Raw genomic sequence first — 15,637 nt, 5'->3', positions numbered from 1 at the left:
CCGCCCTCAATTAAATATGTAGTATTTAAACAGTGAGATGTGTTGTGATAATCCTATAATAATATACCAGGGAGTCTGGGATTACCAGTTCTAATGGTAGTAATTGAAAATAAATATAGCCCTCTGTAAAAGGTGTGTGTGTGTGTGTGTGTGTGTGTGTTCATGCTGCATATGCGGGTTTCAGAGTTGCTGTAGCCTCACTCCTGGCCGTGCTGTCAGAATGCAGAACGCCTATTCACAGCTTGTCAACAGTGTCCGCCAGTGCCTGTAAAAACCTTTTCCTCTTTTTATAACAACTGCACAGCGCACACATACACACACTGATGCTCTTTCCTTTACTCTCATGCACACACACACACACACACACACACACAGAGCACCGTGGGTGCCCACTCTTCTGACAGGATGTGTTGCTGGCACAAATTGTAATTCATAAAGGTTAAGGGGGTCAATGCCGTTTATTACCAGTCTGAGTGCATGCAGCTTGATGGGGGCCGCATGCAAATGCAATGTCTCAAGATGTTCACTCAGGAGCAAAGCGTGGGGGGGTAAGGGGATGAAAACCTGGGGAAAGTGTGAGCCTGGGAAAAGGAACCTGCAATGCCTGCTTCTCTAGAGCTGATTTGATGTCTAGGAGCCCTATTAATTAAGCATTCACATACATACTGAACCATTGCAGGTAACCTAGATCATCTTGACAAGGTGGCACTACATTTGGGAATATGTTGAACCTTTATGGAAAGTTAAAATAAGCATGTAAAATAAAGACTTGAGGTTTGTCAAAAACTATATTATTATTATTGTTATATTATTAGTTGACATGGAAGGGGCCATGAAGTGGGTGCTATGCTTGTGAAGCAAGCTATCAAATGCCCTGTTCAGGGGGAGAATGGACAGAGACCTCATAAGCAGTTGGCACATTAAACTCTTTGCCCCCCTCTGGTGGTCAAGGAGCTCAAGGATCATCTCTCATCTCTTCAGGTTTGACCAGCAAAGAAGTAAAACATCACTAGTCTGTTCCAATCTGAAATCCTGTAACAAAATACAGCAGAGATGGACAGTAACAAAGTGCATTTACTTGAGTACTGTACTTAAGTACACTTTTTGAGTGTCTGTACTTTACTTGAGTGTTATTTTTTGGAAACTTATGACTTTAACTTCACTACATTTGAAAGACAAATATCGTACTTTTTACTCCACTACATTTCTGTCAAGGTCCTCGTTACTCGTAACTATGAAGTGGCTTTGAAAGTGGATGGTTTTTTTACTTTTCTTTTCTAAAACATGATTGTTTTTTTCGCAAGTGACACTGAGACAGCCGATCAGTAATCACTAGGGTCACGTCCATAGACTGTATAAAAGCAAGTTCAGTGATTTCTCCACAGCATTATTTAACACGATCAGTTGATGGCAGAATGGAAGGAGGCGGTTCTTCTGGGGAATGCATGCACTCATGGCTATAGCTAGAACCCATGTTTCAGTTTTCTGAAAGGAATAAAGAGTTGTTTCATTTTAAATATTTGCTTTGTTTGCCTAAAACGGAGCATATCACAGCTTACAAAAACTCGCCATCTGACCTGCGGAAGCATATTGAGGGATGTAAATATTTTATTCCAAGAGAAAGCTTGCAATGAAGTTTTATGTGCTTTTAGAGCTAGCTATAACGTTGTAATAGCTATGCAGTCTGGTTAGTCAAATGGCTTTCTATGGATTTGCCCACCAAGTTGCCACAGCCTTGTCCACGGCTAACATTAACACATAGCTAGTTAACTTGGACACTGTTAGTTAGCATGTAAAAACAGAGTTACGCTAACATAACGCTAACTTATCTGAAGTCCTTTCAGAAATATGTTTTAGCATAATCTTCCCAAATAAACAAAATCTAGAAATGTTTCTTTTCTAGTACCGTTAGCTACCCAATATGATTTTGAGCTTGAAAAGAGTTTGTTAGCATGTCAGGTGGAGTTTTACTGACTAGCTAGTTTAACATTAAACCTCCATGATTCCACAGGCAGATTCATATGTGCATGAATACATACACTTGCACACGTGCACACATGAGACCTGTGAGATGGACAGTATTGTACTAGTCAGTCACAACAAATTGCTGGAATTTTTTGTTTTGATGTCAGATGATGGACTTGCACTTTTTTTTTTTTGTCTTGCTTAAAGCAGTGTTGCTGTTGGGCAGTTATTAAGCTCGAGGTGTGGACCTGGGTTTGAAGCAGGTTGGATCATCATTTTTATTTTCTGAGCAAGCTGCATTTACAGCTATTCCACGGTCTTCCTGATTAACATACACATACATGTGTGCACACACTGCCACAGCTGGGTCAGAATAAACCATGCTGCTTTGTGAGGGTTGGGGAGGAGTGTTACAATTAAAAAAAAATGAAAATAACAATGGCTCTTTTTCAGTTCATTTGCATTTCATTTTGTACCATTCTACCAGACCTTTATTCTACAGGTTCTAGAAGTTAGTCAGTAAATCCAGTTGGTTGCTTCAGAGGCATTAAGTTTTGTATGCGTTGTGGCAATAATACAACAATGCGTTGACAGAAAATGTACTTTTAATACTTAAGTATTTTAAAAGCAAGTACTTCAGTACTTTAACTTAAGTAAAAACTTGACTGTACAACTTTCACTTGTGTTGGAGTAACGTTTGACTAGTGGGATCTGTACTTTGACTTAAGTAATGAAGTTGGGTACTTTGTCCACCTTTGAAATACAATGACTGCTCTGTTGTAGGCAATACAGATACGGTAACAAGCTGTTAATGGGACCAGTAAACAATAGGCTCTTAAATGACAGTACTGTATTCACTTCCTGTTGTTCAATGGATTTAGTCAAAATACTTAGAATATTACAATGCTTATTAAATTAACATGATGTGATTCATGAAGTCTGTATGACTTATATTGAGTAGACCTTTCAGAGATGTAAACTGACGTAAGAACTGGGGAGGCAAGATTCACTGTGAACGTGCTACCAACCTAGCTATGTCCCAGTACTAAACATTTGTTGTGAACAAGGTTCTGTGTTCGTCAGTTCAACAAATGTTATCCACTACAGGAGAGATATGAGGAATGACAAGTTTAGATCATTTCAGATGTTATCAAATCACTGCTAGATAATCTTGCACTGAGGCATTTTTTAGACCCTCTGACTGAATCATTCTTTTCCTGTAGGAATCAGAGTTAACCTCGTGATGTATGGAGTGATTCTGTAAAGGAAAACTATATGCCTTTATTCCCTGTTCACCTGGAGTGATTCCACCTGTAGAAGCAGTGAGGGATTCTACCACTGATGGCAGCAGAAGAACACACTGAGGCCCACAGGACTTGTCAGCCCTATAACCAGTGGCTCTGGCAAGCCATTCATCACCCAAACCTGCATAGATACTACTGAAGAGCCAAAAGACAGGTTATGTAGGATCACAGTTCTCAACTCAGATCTCCTTATTTATTAGTTTTCAGTTGCTGCTTTTATTCTGGCAAGGGTTGAGGTGGACCTAGGACACTGGTTATAAAACAGGAATAGACCCTGGAGGGGATGCTCATCTAACATAAGCCATCAAGCACTCAATTACCGACCCTGCAGAAAATTCTGCTTCATCTGGCCATCTACTAGCTGCCAAAGCACAATTCGAGCTGGTCAAGCTTGTGGACCATCTTCCTTATTACTTGATTAAGCTGATCAATAAATATTTTAGATTTTCTAATTGACTCACTGTTGCATACTCTTCTTAAAATAAATATGATGTTACATTAGTCACAATAATTCAGAAAGTGTTTTCATCACCCACACTTACCAGCTGGCCAAGGGGGTCCACATTGACCAGCTTGATGTTTTGGCAACTCCTAGCCAGTCAGACAAATTGCTTATTTACCATGATCCAGCAGAGCAACCAACTGACCAAAGGCCATATTTTTGGAATACAAAAAAATTGTATTGTCTCTCAGTTGTAATTTTCTTTGAATAAAAGCACCAGCCAAGTGAATAAATATCATTGTAAATGGAGAGAACAAGCCAAAGTCCAACTAAACATTAACCAGAGTTCAGGAGCTGTGAGGCATCAACCTCATGATTTATTCATTCATACATAAGACCCACTTAGAGTCATCAGTCCTACTGTGTTTTGTCGTCATCACTGCCGAACCTGATCTGAAATTGAGGCGAACTATGTTTGGTTGACTTGGCCAGAATTGGCAGCAGTCGGGTGGCTGGTTCATTTCTGTGCACTCACACCTATTTAGAGTAGCCAGTTAACCTAACCACATGCCTTTGGACTGTGGGGGAAGGAAATCCACGCAGACATAGGGAGAACATACAAACTCCACACAGAAAGGCCCCATCAAGTGTGAGGTTCGAACCTGGAACCTTCTTACTGTGAGGTAACAGCGCTAACCACTACACCACCTGGAATGAATTGGTCACGAACATTAAACATAAAATTTAAAGCCTAAACACTTTGGAAGCATTTTATTTAAGAGGGATACCATGGCCTAATGGTTAGAGAAGCTGCTTTGGGACCAAAAGGTCGCTGGTTCAATTGTCGGGACCAGCAGGAATGGCTGAAGTGCCCTTGAGCAAGGCATCTTGAGCAAGGCATCTGCCCCCCAGGCTGCTCTGGGTATGTTGTACGTCACTCTGTCTATGCGGATGGCATGGTGGTGTACTGGTTAGCACGGTTGCCTCACAGCAAGAAGGTTCTGGGTTCGAACCCAGCGGCCGGCGAGGGCCTTTCTGTGTGGATTTTGCATGTTCTCTCCGTGTCTGTGTGGGTTTCCTCTGGGTGCCCCGGTTTCCCCCACAGTCCAAAGACATGCGGTTAGGTTAATATGGGGCAGCCTTGAGCTGAGGTGCCCTTGAGCGAAGCGCCTAACTCCTGACTGCTCCCCGGGCGCTGTTAGCATGGCTGCCTACTGCTCTGGGTATGTGTGTGTACACTCATTGCTCATGTGTGTGTGCATGTGTGTGTTCACTGCTTCAGATGGGTTAAATGCAGAGAGGAAATTTCACAAGTGTGTGATGAATAAAGTTGTGCTTTCTTTCTTTCTTTCTTTCTTTCTTTCTTTCTTTCTTTCTTTCTTTCTTTCTTTCGTTCTTAAATGCCTGTAATGTAATGTAAAGTACATAGTACATACATACTTTACAGTGTTAATGTTTTGCCAGTGTATTATAATAATAATAATAATAATAATAATCTTTATTATTTATACCGCGCATATATCATGTATATATGATCAAATGCGCCTTACAAATTACAAATAAATAAATTACAATAAATTGCTAACTTTAAGATATTACAAATATTAAAATCAATAATACAGCTATATATGAATATGTGAATGAAAATAATTCAAAGATTGATAATGGATTATAGAAAATATAATTTTTAACGGAAAAAATTTCAGATTCAGAATTTGAATTTCAGAGGAATTTTCAGAGTTTGTCATCAATTCCTCACCAGTAGATAAGCTTAGACTTGTCATTATTTATCGTCCTCCCTACTCAAGTGAACACAAAGTTGGCTTAAGTGTATTCTTTACTGAACTTTTTAACTACATGGAATCGCTGCTTCTCTGTAAAGAACCACTTGTCATCTGTGGAGACTTTAATATACATGTGGACTGCAAAGACGATGGTGACTCAGTAGCTTTTAGTGACTTACTTGAGTCTGTCGGTCTGCGTCAACATGTCGAGCAAGCAACACATCTAAATGGACATATGCTTGATCTTATAATTACACGTTTCTCAGATTCTATTATTGACAACAAACCTCACATCGACCACTTCATATCTGACCACTTCATATCTGACCACGCCTGTGTAAACTGCGATTTCCAAGCTTTAAAACCTATGGCTCCAATACGTAAAATAACATACAGGAAGCTGAAATCTGTAAAATCTGACGCCCTCAAAAGTGAACTAGCTGCTACTGAGTTATGCACCAACAATCAGGACGTGAGTATTTATTTACCATCTAAGGAACTTGACATTGTTGTTCAAATGTATGATACAACGCTCACTAATTTAATTGATCGTCATGCACCTTTAAAGACCAAAACTCTGAAAACAAGACCCTCTGCGCCTTGGTATAGCTCAGAAATTGATGCTGCAAAACATCTCATCTCATCTCATTATCTCTAGCCGCTTTATCCTGTTCTACAGGGTCGCAGGCAAACTGGAGCCTATCCCAGCTGACTATGGGCGAGAGGCGGGGTACACCCTGGACAAGTCGCCAGGTCATCACAGGGCTGACACATAGACACAGACAACCATTCACACTCACATTCACACCTACGCTCAATTTAGAGTCACCAGTTAACCTAACCTGCATGTCTTTGGACTGTGGGGGAAACCGGAGCACCCGGAGGAAACCCACGCGGACACGGGGAGAACATGCAAACTCCACACAGAAAGGCCCTCACCGGCCACGGGGCTCGAACCCAGACCTTCTTGCTGTGAGGCGACAGCGCTAACCACTACACCACCGTGCTGCCGCTGCAAAACATCTTTGCAGAAAAATGGAAAAGGTGTGGCGTAGAAGTAAATCAACAGAGGATCTTCAACGTTTTAAAGCCCAGAGAAATCACGTGTTTAACATCATCAATGAGGCTAAAAGAACATACTACTCTGACTTCATTTCAGATAACAGTGAAAATCAAGCAAAATTGTTTAGATCTGCTAAGTCTCTGCTAACTCCTAAAGACGAACTTTGCTTTCCCAATTATCCTGATAAAGACGTACTTTGTAATGAAGTAGGCGAGTTTTTCGTATGTAAAATCACTAAAATTCGCCAGGAAATTGATGCTACAGCCCTTAGTATGGCGTTATCTGACCCAGTGCCTGAGGATCAGCGTCTACCAACTAGCAGTACAACATTGGAATCTTTTGAGCCTTTAAGTGAGGAAGATATTCAAACTCGTGTTTCGTCTTCATCTAAGAAACACTGTGCATTAGATCCTATGCCTTCTTCATTAGTTATTGACTGTTTGGATGTGCTGTTACTTGTTATTACAAAGATTATCAACTCGTCCTTAACCAATGGTCATTTTCCGCAAGACTGGAAAGAAGCACTTGTTAAGCCACTACTAAAGAAAACTGGACTCACTGCTGCTTTTCATAATCTACGTCCTATCAGTAATCTGAAGTTTATCTCGAAACTGACTGAGTGAGCTGTCTATAATCAAACTTGTGATCATCTTATTGCAAATAAGGGCGGCACGGTGATGCAGTGGTTAGCACGGTCACCTCACAGCAAGAAGGTTCCGGGTTCGAACCCAGCGGCCGGCGAGGGCCTTTCTGTGTGGAGTTTGCATGTTCTCCCCGTGTCTGTGTGGGTTTCCTCCGGGTGCTCCGGTTTCCCCCACAATCCAAAGACATGCAGTTAGGTTGACGTGGGGCGGCCTTGGGCTGAGATGCCCTTGAGCAAAGTACCCGACCCCTGACTGCTCCCTGGGCGCTTTGGTGTGGCTGCCCACTGCTGTGTGTGTGTGTTCACTGCTTCAGATGGATTAAATGCAGAGAATGAATTTCACTGTGCTTGAAGTGTGCATGTGATGAATAAAGGTTTCTTTCTTCTTTTTTTCTTTCAAATGACTTGCTCCCTAAATTGCAGTCAGCATACAGACAGCGGTACAGTACCGAGACACCACTTCTTAAAATCCAGAATGATATCCTATTAAGTATGAACCGACAGCATGTAACATTGTTATTATTATTATTATTATTTTAAAAGGCGGCACGGTGGTGTAGTGGTTAGCGCTGTCGCCTCACAGCAAGAAGGTCCGGGTTCGAGCCCCGTGGCCAGCGAGGGTCTTTCTGTGTGGAGTTTGCATGTTCTCCCCGTGTCCGTGTGGGTTTCCTCCGGGTGCTCCGGTTTCCCCCACAGTCCAAAGACATGCAGGTTAGGTTAACTGGTGACTCTAAATTGACCGTAGGTGTGAATGTGAGTGTGAATGGTTGTCTGTGTCTATGTGTCAGCCCTGTGATGACCTGGCGACTTGTCCAGGGTGTACCCCGCCTTTCGCCCGTAGTCAGCTGGGATAGGCTCCAGCTTGCCTGCGACCCTGTAGAAGGATAAAGCGGCTAGAGATAATGAGATGAGTTGAGAGATTTTAAAAGGCGGCACGGTGGTGTAGTGGTTAGCGCTGTCACCTCACAACAAGAAGGTCCGGGTTCGAGCCCCGTGGCCGGCGAGGGCCTTTCTGTGTGGAGTTTGCATGTTCTCCCCGTGTCCGCATGGGTTTCCTCCGGGTGCTCCGGTTTCCCCCACAGTCCAAAGACATGCAGGTTAGGTTAACTGGTGACTCTAAATTGACCGTAGGTGTGAATGTGAGTGTGAATGGTTGTCTGTCTATGTGTCAGCCCTGTGATGACCTGGCGACTTGTCCAGGGTGTACCCCGCCTTTCGCCCGTAGTCAGCTGGGATAGGCTCCAGCTTGCCTGCGACCCTGTAGAACAGGATAAAGCGGCTAGAGATAATGAGATGAGATGAGATTATTTTAAACACTCGGTTTGTTCCATACCCTATTTCAATAAAGTTAGAAATAAACGACCTTGCGTGACGTCACGAGTTCATCCGGGACTTTTCTCAGAGACTCTCGTGCGCAGGCGCAGCGCTTCCGGTGTTTCGACCTCTGCTGTTGGTGAGTATCGGAGATTCTGCAGGAAAAAGGAGGAAAGTTAATCCGGTTTCATCCTTGTTTTATAGCGTTTCTTATTTGGTGCTGTTACTCAGGCAGTTGTTAGTAATATCATAAGTGATTGTAAGCTGTTTAAATTTTGAGTAAAGCTATAAAATTGATCTTGACCTTACCCCCTTTTGCCTTACAGACCGTCCTCGGCTGCTGCAATCTTAAAAGGGTTAAAAAACAATATATTCCCTCAGATTCCACCATGTACGCCTGTGCGAAATTTGTCTCCACACCTGCCCTGGTGAGGAATTTAACACGAGCCGTTTTGTGGTTTCTCATTTATTTATTTTTTTCTCCTTGTTGTATCTTGGAGTGTATTTTTGGGGCCTTCTGCTGAACTTGAAGCCGGTTGCTAACCAGCTAATAGCGAGTTCATTCATTCAGTCAGTCATTCCTGTTCAGAGCTCGGCAGAGTAAAGCAGGAAACCAGAACGTGCCCAGGGTGTTGCATTAGTATGTATTTATTATTATTATTATTATTATTATTATTATTATAACTGACTCTTGTTTAGAAGGTTGCCATAATGAGCATTTGCTCTAAGGTCAGAATCGAGCTAGTTCGCCAGTCAGCAGGCTAATAGCTAAGCTAGCTGCATAGAGGTTAGCTAAGTTTGTTTGTTTTTTTAAGTAAAATAATGTACAAAATACAAGTATAGTGCACATTAAAATACATGGATAGCACAAAGTTTACAATTTTTTTTAAATTAAATAACACTTCTTCATGTTGTGAATTTTCGAGTTACAGCTGCACTCTTGTCCACCCTGTCTTCCAAGTGGGGACATTTTACATTTAAACCTTTTAAATGTCTCCATATTGGCTCAGATTGTACACCAAACTGGTGGTTGTTGTTGTTATTATTATATATAACACGTATTGATTTTGCGTGATGAAATGCCTTTCTAGCTACAGCTAGTTGTCTGCAGGACTTTTAAACTTCATTTGTCAAAGGTTTTCTTGTTTTTGAAACAAAGTGGTGGATTTTTAAATATCTTCTGTTAACTTTGTTAAAACACCACAACTGAACAGCTGTCTTATTATTCACTGCAAAGGTGAGGTATGTGCTTAATCATGTGATAAACTTTGACCTTTTGTGTTTCATCCTACCTCGTCCCAGCATATGTGCCCTTCAAAACACTCTGCAGTTGTTTCTTTCCCTGTTCGTCACTTTTGGGTTGGTTTTTTTTTTTTCCCCCATGTCTGCTCACTAATGTTTAATGTGTTTCAGGTCCGCTCTGGATCCCGGGCTTTGTACAGCCCCATGTCTGCTGCTGTGCTGTCTAGGCCAGAGCTCAAAACAGAGGTGAGTTTAAAAGACTAATGGGCCTTTTCCACTACCCTTTTTCAGCTCACTTCAGCCCGACACGACTCGCGTTTCGACTACCTCAGAGCAGCACGACTCAGCTCGCTTCAGCCCTCCTCAGCACCCAAAACTCGCACGGTTTTGGAGTAGGGCTGAAGCGAGCCAAACCGAGCCAAGTGGGGCTAGGGGTGTGAGGAGACACTCCCCTGTGCACTGATTGGTGAGGAGGAGTGTCCTCACACGCCCCGCGAGCATGCTGGGATTTGTAAACACCATAAACCCGGAAGAAGAATAATTACGAATTACGAGAATTTCTGAAGCCTTATGCGCCTCGCCTCATCTATACGCTCTTGCCAGTATCTGTTGGCGTTGTCGGTGACAACAAGCCACAGCACCAAGACCAGCAACACTAACGACTCCATGTCCTCCATGTTTGTTTACTATCCGGGTCGTGAGACTACCGCTTAAAAGGTCACTGATGTCACTGTTTGCGCCGCCTAACGACATCACGTGACGTCCACCCACTTCCAGCCAGCACGGTTCAGCGCGGTTGTAGTCGAAATGCAACTCCAGCAGCCCCACTCAGCCCAACTCAGCACGGCACGGCTCGGCTCAGCCCAACTCAGCCGCGTTGGTAGTGGAAAAGCGGCATAAGTGACATTTTCTTATGACCACCCTAAAGTGCCTGGAACAGAAGACTGTCATGTCCCTGTCACAGGGTGTGATTTTTATTTATTTATTTTGAGGCTCCACAAGGAGTTATGTGGGAAAACATGAGGCTGCTTCTATCCTGCCTCAGTAAGATTATCTTTCATTTAGCAGTTCTCGCTATATCCAGTATGCAGATATTCCAAGAAAAACTGCTGACCCGAAACACGGGCTTCGTATTAATACGATTTGGTGATTTTTCTGATAAAATCGGGACAAAATTTGTCTTAAATCAGGTTGATATTATACCAATGCTGTAATTTTGGTTTTGCAACAACAATAATGGAAATTGTCTCCTAAACAGGCCGATTTCCTGCTTGTAATCACCAATTTCTGAGCGCTCTCTTGTAATTGTTCTAATCCTAATTGGGCACGATACTCTGCTGCTTTTTCCTTTCATTAGAAGTATTTGTCACGAGTCTGTAAGGCACTGGTTCCTGGCCCTGGAGCACCCCCTGTCCTGGACATTGTAGTTTTTTCCTACTTTATAACAAACTAATCAGCTCATTAACAGCCCTTCTTGAGTTGAGGTGGTTGTGTTAGAACTGTGAAAACACTAAAATGAGCCTGTGCTCTCAGAAGATGGTAGATGGACTTGTGTAATGCAGTGATGTGTTTATGAAAATGTAGTGAATGAGGAGGAGGAGGGACAAAATGCACAATCTGTGACTTCACCTGTTCTGTACTGTGCAGTGGGTTTCAGGTTTTTAACTTTGCTGCATCTGTGTTGTGGTTTATGGGCACTGTTTAGTAGTTTGCAAAATAGGGTGTTTGTTGCCTTTATCTTTTTTTTTTTTTAATACATGTATTAGGGGACTTTTTGTCTTTTGTACTTTCTGCAGTCACCTCAGCATCCATAGTTTTCACCTGTCCACAGTATTTCCTAACAAACTGATTAGATCAAGCTATTGTGACCCAGACTAGATAAAATAGTAACTGATGAACGAATGCAGTAAACGTGTGAGGATCCTTTACACTTCCCAGTCCTGATGCACACCCTCTTCACTACTGTGGAAATTCAGAGCCTTTTTGCATTGAAAAAAGTTTGGTTACATTTCTGTCATACAGCATTGACTGACCTGTAATTCTGTACCAGATCATCACTCATGTTCCTCTTTCTTTTTAGACTTCTGCTGCACTGCTGCCTCAGTCTCCCCTCACCCAGGTGTGTCTGCGAGGCTTCCAGACCAGCGCGGTGAGCCGTGACATCGACACTGCCGCCAAGTTCATTGGAGCTGGAGCTGCCACCGTCGGAGTGGCTGGATCTGGTGCTGGAATTGGAACTGTTTTTGGCAGTCTGATCATTGGATATGCCAGGTAAAAATGCTACCAGCTCTTAATCTCTCAATCTGTAATCATTTATTATAGGTGATTGTAGCTTTTCAAGCAATTTTTTTTTTCCTTCCTCCACTCCAGGAACCCATCTCTGAAGCAGCAGCTCTTCTCTTATGCTATTCTGGGATTTGCTTTGTCTGAAGCCATGGGTCTCTTCTGTTTGATGGTTGCTTTCCTCATCCTGTTTGCCATGTAAAAACTCACTGCAAGTGGCAACCTACGCTGTAATCACTTGTGAATTCACAGTCGCTACCAAAAGTGTCTGCTCTTAATTGTCCATGTAGAAAGAAATGCTCATTTTCAGTGGCCACTCTGTCAAAAGAATAATGTATTATAAACTTGTAAGCAATTACAAAATTAAAATGTGTATTTGAACTGTTTAAAGGACAACTGTAATTTTTGTATTTTGGGAAGCCTGTTTATCCTCCCCCTCCTCTTTGAAAAGCAATGGTGCTAACTAAAATATCAATGTTGAGGATTCACAGAAAAATCTTGGTCGTCTGATAGCACTTTCTGTACATCACAGCTGGAGATGTGTACTTGTTTTGGGTCCACTCATTCCCAGGGGTGGCTGGAGAAAGGGATGTAGGATGCAGCTGGTTAAAAGCCAGTAAACATTTGCTTTTGTAAATTGCGTTAAATAAATATATACTTGTTTACTGGTGTTCAAGGGTGTTACTTATTCCCTGCTTGCTCTCTTATTGACATGGATTCTAACAATTGAGTCCTAGGGACTCCCTGTGCAACACAATTTAAGTATTCCTGCTCAAACTCATGAGTTGGTTGAGGAAGACTATCTGATCTCTAGGGTTGGAGTTGGGAGCCCTGGTCCTGCTGGTGTTGATGAACAGTTGAAGAAAACATTACTGAGCAAGCCAGTGTCATCCAGAACCAGGGCTGGGAAGTTGAGTTCTGGTTCTGACCGACTCCTTGTGCTGTGTGGTCCAATTCATACAGATCTAAACAGAATAAATGGCGGAAGTGAAAGTGTTAGCAAAATGGGCGTGGCTGTCAGTGTAGTGACCACTGACACGTGTCTGTCAGTGTATTAAATGAGAGCGCATCCACGTATGATCGAGTCATTACTGAGAGTAGATGACATTTTAAGCATTTTGATTATTCGCCCATTTTCGGATTTGATGGAAATGTACGCTAGTGCTGCTCATGGCTTCGTTCTTGAAGCTTCGGGATTCAGAAACGGGAATGAAGTGAAATCTCGCGAGAACAGAGGGATCCGTGGGCTTGGGCTGTCAGGGTTGTGCCTGTGGGTAAGTAATCGCATCAATTAGTGTCATTTGTTAACACGCATCACTTGTGGTATCGTGTCGCGGAATAAGAGTGTGAAGTATGTCATGCAAAATGTTTTATTCGTGCTTGCATGACACGTGAATTTTTTCTCACTAATAGCTTTGATGCTAATAATATGGCGACGGCTCTGCTAGGCTAGCTAACTAGCTTGGTTACTGTAAACAAGGTGGCCTGCATTGTTATCCTCAGCGTCTGTATAATGGGTTGTTTTACAATCAGGGTCCGCAAGCTAAAAATCACATTTAACACTTATTATCTTCAATATCAAAAGGCTTGACTAAATAAACTTGGTTGTTTATTGTAGCCCTGTGATAGCTCTATTTACTGTACCATGCAAAACAAAAAAAAAATTGGTGATAACGTTATTTTTGGTGAATGTATGGCAATATGTGTCATATTTAGCAAAATTACTCGTGTCATTTAGAAAAAGTGCTTTTTTGACCACAGGTAGCTCCAAAAGGGATGCACTTACATCATTCTTTATACTATAAAACACATATTTGGTTCCATATCATTGGAAACATAGTTAAGTTTTAATGTTGAATGCCAGTAAGTTTTCAGACTATTTTGATCAAATTAGTATGTAATTGTGTCAAAAAAAATGTCCTCTCCGAGACAGCTGATTTTTCAATATAAAATAACATGTCTAAAATTATTATTTTCATCCTAAAATGTGGTCAAGATATTGGGACATAAATATTAGCGACAACTAACACAAAGCTTACAGCCTTATATTTAAAAGCACTATGGAAGTAGTGGATTCTGAATTGTCAAAAAAATGTCCTCTCCGAGAATCACTTCATTTGTTTCTCCCAGCCCTGCTTAAAGCTACACTTAATCTTGTTATAATACAAACTATTACACATGCCTATGTTCATATGTGTATTAATTTACAAAAGTGCAGATTTGATAGTTTTTTTTTTTTTATTTGAATTTTGGACCGGGCAGCACGGTGGTGTAGTGGTTAGCGCTGTCTCCTCACAGCAAGAAGGTCCGGGTTCTTTCTGTGTGGGCCTTTCTGTGCGGAGTCTGCATGTTCTCCCCGTGTCCGCGTGGGTTTCCTCCGGGTGCTCCGGTTTCCCCCACAGTCCAAAGACATGCAGGTTAGGTTAACTGGTGAGTCTAAATTGACCGTAGGTGTGAATGTGAGTGTGAATGGTTGTCTGTGTCTATGTGTCAGCCCTGTGATGACCTGGCGACTTGTCCAGGGTGTACCCCGCCTTTCGCCCGTAGTCAGCTGGGATAGGCTCCAGTTCGCCTGCGACCCTGTAGAACAGGATAAAGCGGCTAGAGATGATGAGATGAGATGAATTTTGGACCCCTGTGACACAAACTTTGTACCCTGATTGTAAAACAACACTCATCGGAGTAGAAACGAGTGCTCATGTAAAAAATAAAAAAAAATCTTGTCCATTATTTTATTTACTCAAGGATAGATGCTATATAAACACATTCACTGTCCTGTTAAAATGTACCATTAATCAAACTGACAATAGAATGTATCTTCTTGCTATGAGAGCTCAGTCTGGGAAGAGTGAGGTCTGATTATTTAGCAGGGTTACACATTTAGGCCTTTTTTTTAAGAACGCAGATCTTCATTGGTCTCTAGATTGTGTTCATAAAGTTGTCGTTTATGATAAGTTCTCCTCTGACTCAGTCCATCCTGGTATCTGAAGGTACTTCTTGCAGGATGCAGAGTACATCAGACATTAAAGGAAAACTCCATCCTGAAACACGTGTGTATACTGTTATAGTTATGATGTGCTTAGTGATTCTGGTTTGTAGGTTGACGTGGTGTATTTTTTTTAAATTCCTTTGAGAAGTTTGCTGCCCTGATGTCACAGGTGGAACATTGGTCGTGTTGGTGCAGTTACAATGGAAAGAAAGCACAACTTTATTCATCACACACTTGTGAAATTTCCTCTCTGCATTTAACCCATCTGAAGCAGTGAACACACACACATACCCAGAGCAGTGGGCAGCCATGCTAACAGCGCCTGGGGACCAGTTGGGAGTTCGGTGCCTCGCTCAAGGGCACCTCAGCCCAAGGCCGTCCCATATTAACCTAACTGCATGTCTTTGGACTGTGGGGGAAACCCACGCAGACACGGGGAGAACATGCAAACTCCGCACAGAAAGGCCCTCGCCGGCCGCTGGGTTCGAACCCAGAACCTTCTTGCTGTGATGGTGTTTATTAGAAGGAAAATTTCAGTCTCAGACAAAACTGATGACTGTTGGGTTTCGCTGTTAATAGAAAGGCTGGTGGTGTAGTGGTTGGCACTG

The 15,637-nt window shown here is 42.2% G+C and overlaps 2 protein-coding genes across 4 annotated transcripts in view; both read left to right on the top strand.

The window, feature by feature from the left end:
• The first annotated feature begins 8,580 nt into the window (after positions 1 to 8,580).
• Positions 8,581 to 12,705, top strand: atp5mc3a (ATP synthase membrane subunit c locus 3a). Of its 3 annotated transcripts, none has more exons than XM_060930038.1 (5): positions 8,581 to 8,654; positions 8,842 to 8,943; positions 9,929 to 10,003; positions 11,838 to 12,028; positions 12,128 to 12,705. In XM_060930038.1, the coding sequence occupies exons 2-5, from the start codon at positions 8,905 to 8,907 to the stop codon at positions 12,240 to 12,242; spliced, it is 420 nt and encodes a 139-aa protein (XP_060786021.1). In that variant the 5' UTR covers positions 8,581 to 8,654; positions 8,842 to 8,904; the 3' UTR covers positions 12,243 to 12,705. The 3 variants fall into 3 exon arrangements, with proteins under 3 accessions (XP_060786021.1, XP_060786022.1, XP_060786023.1); XM_060930039.1 differs by having other exon boundaries at positions 8,643 to 8,686; XM_060930040.1 differs by lacking the exon at positions 8,581 to 8,654 and adding an exon at positions 8,688 to 8,752.
• A 374-nt stretch (positions 12,706 to 13,079) lies between these two features.
• Positions 13,080 to 15,637, top strand: part of atf2 (activating transcription factor 2) — a 58,252-nt gene continuing 55,694 nt past the window's right edge. Inside the window, exon 1 of the mRNA XM_060930037.1 lies at positions 13,080 to 13,314. The gene's annotated coding sequence lies outside the window, so the exon portion shown is untranslated. The remainder of the gene's footprint in view (positions 13,315 to 15,637) is intronic.

Source organism: Neoarius graeffei, chromosome 9 (genome assembly GCF_027579695.1).
Source record: "Neoarius graeffei isolate fNeoGra1 chromosome 9, fNeoGra1.pri, whole genome shotgun sequence".
Classification (NCBI taxonomy): domain Eukaryota; kingdom Metazoa; phylum Chordata; class Actinopteri; order Siluriformes; family Ariidae; genus Neoarius; species Neoarius graeffei.
The sequence above is the reverse complement of the archived record's forward strand: the minus strand, read 5'-3'. Positions and strand labels throughout refer to the sequence as shown.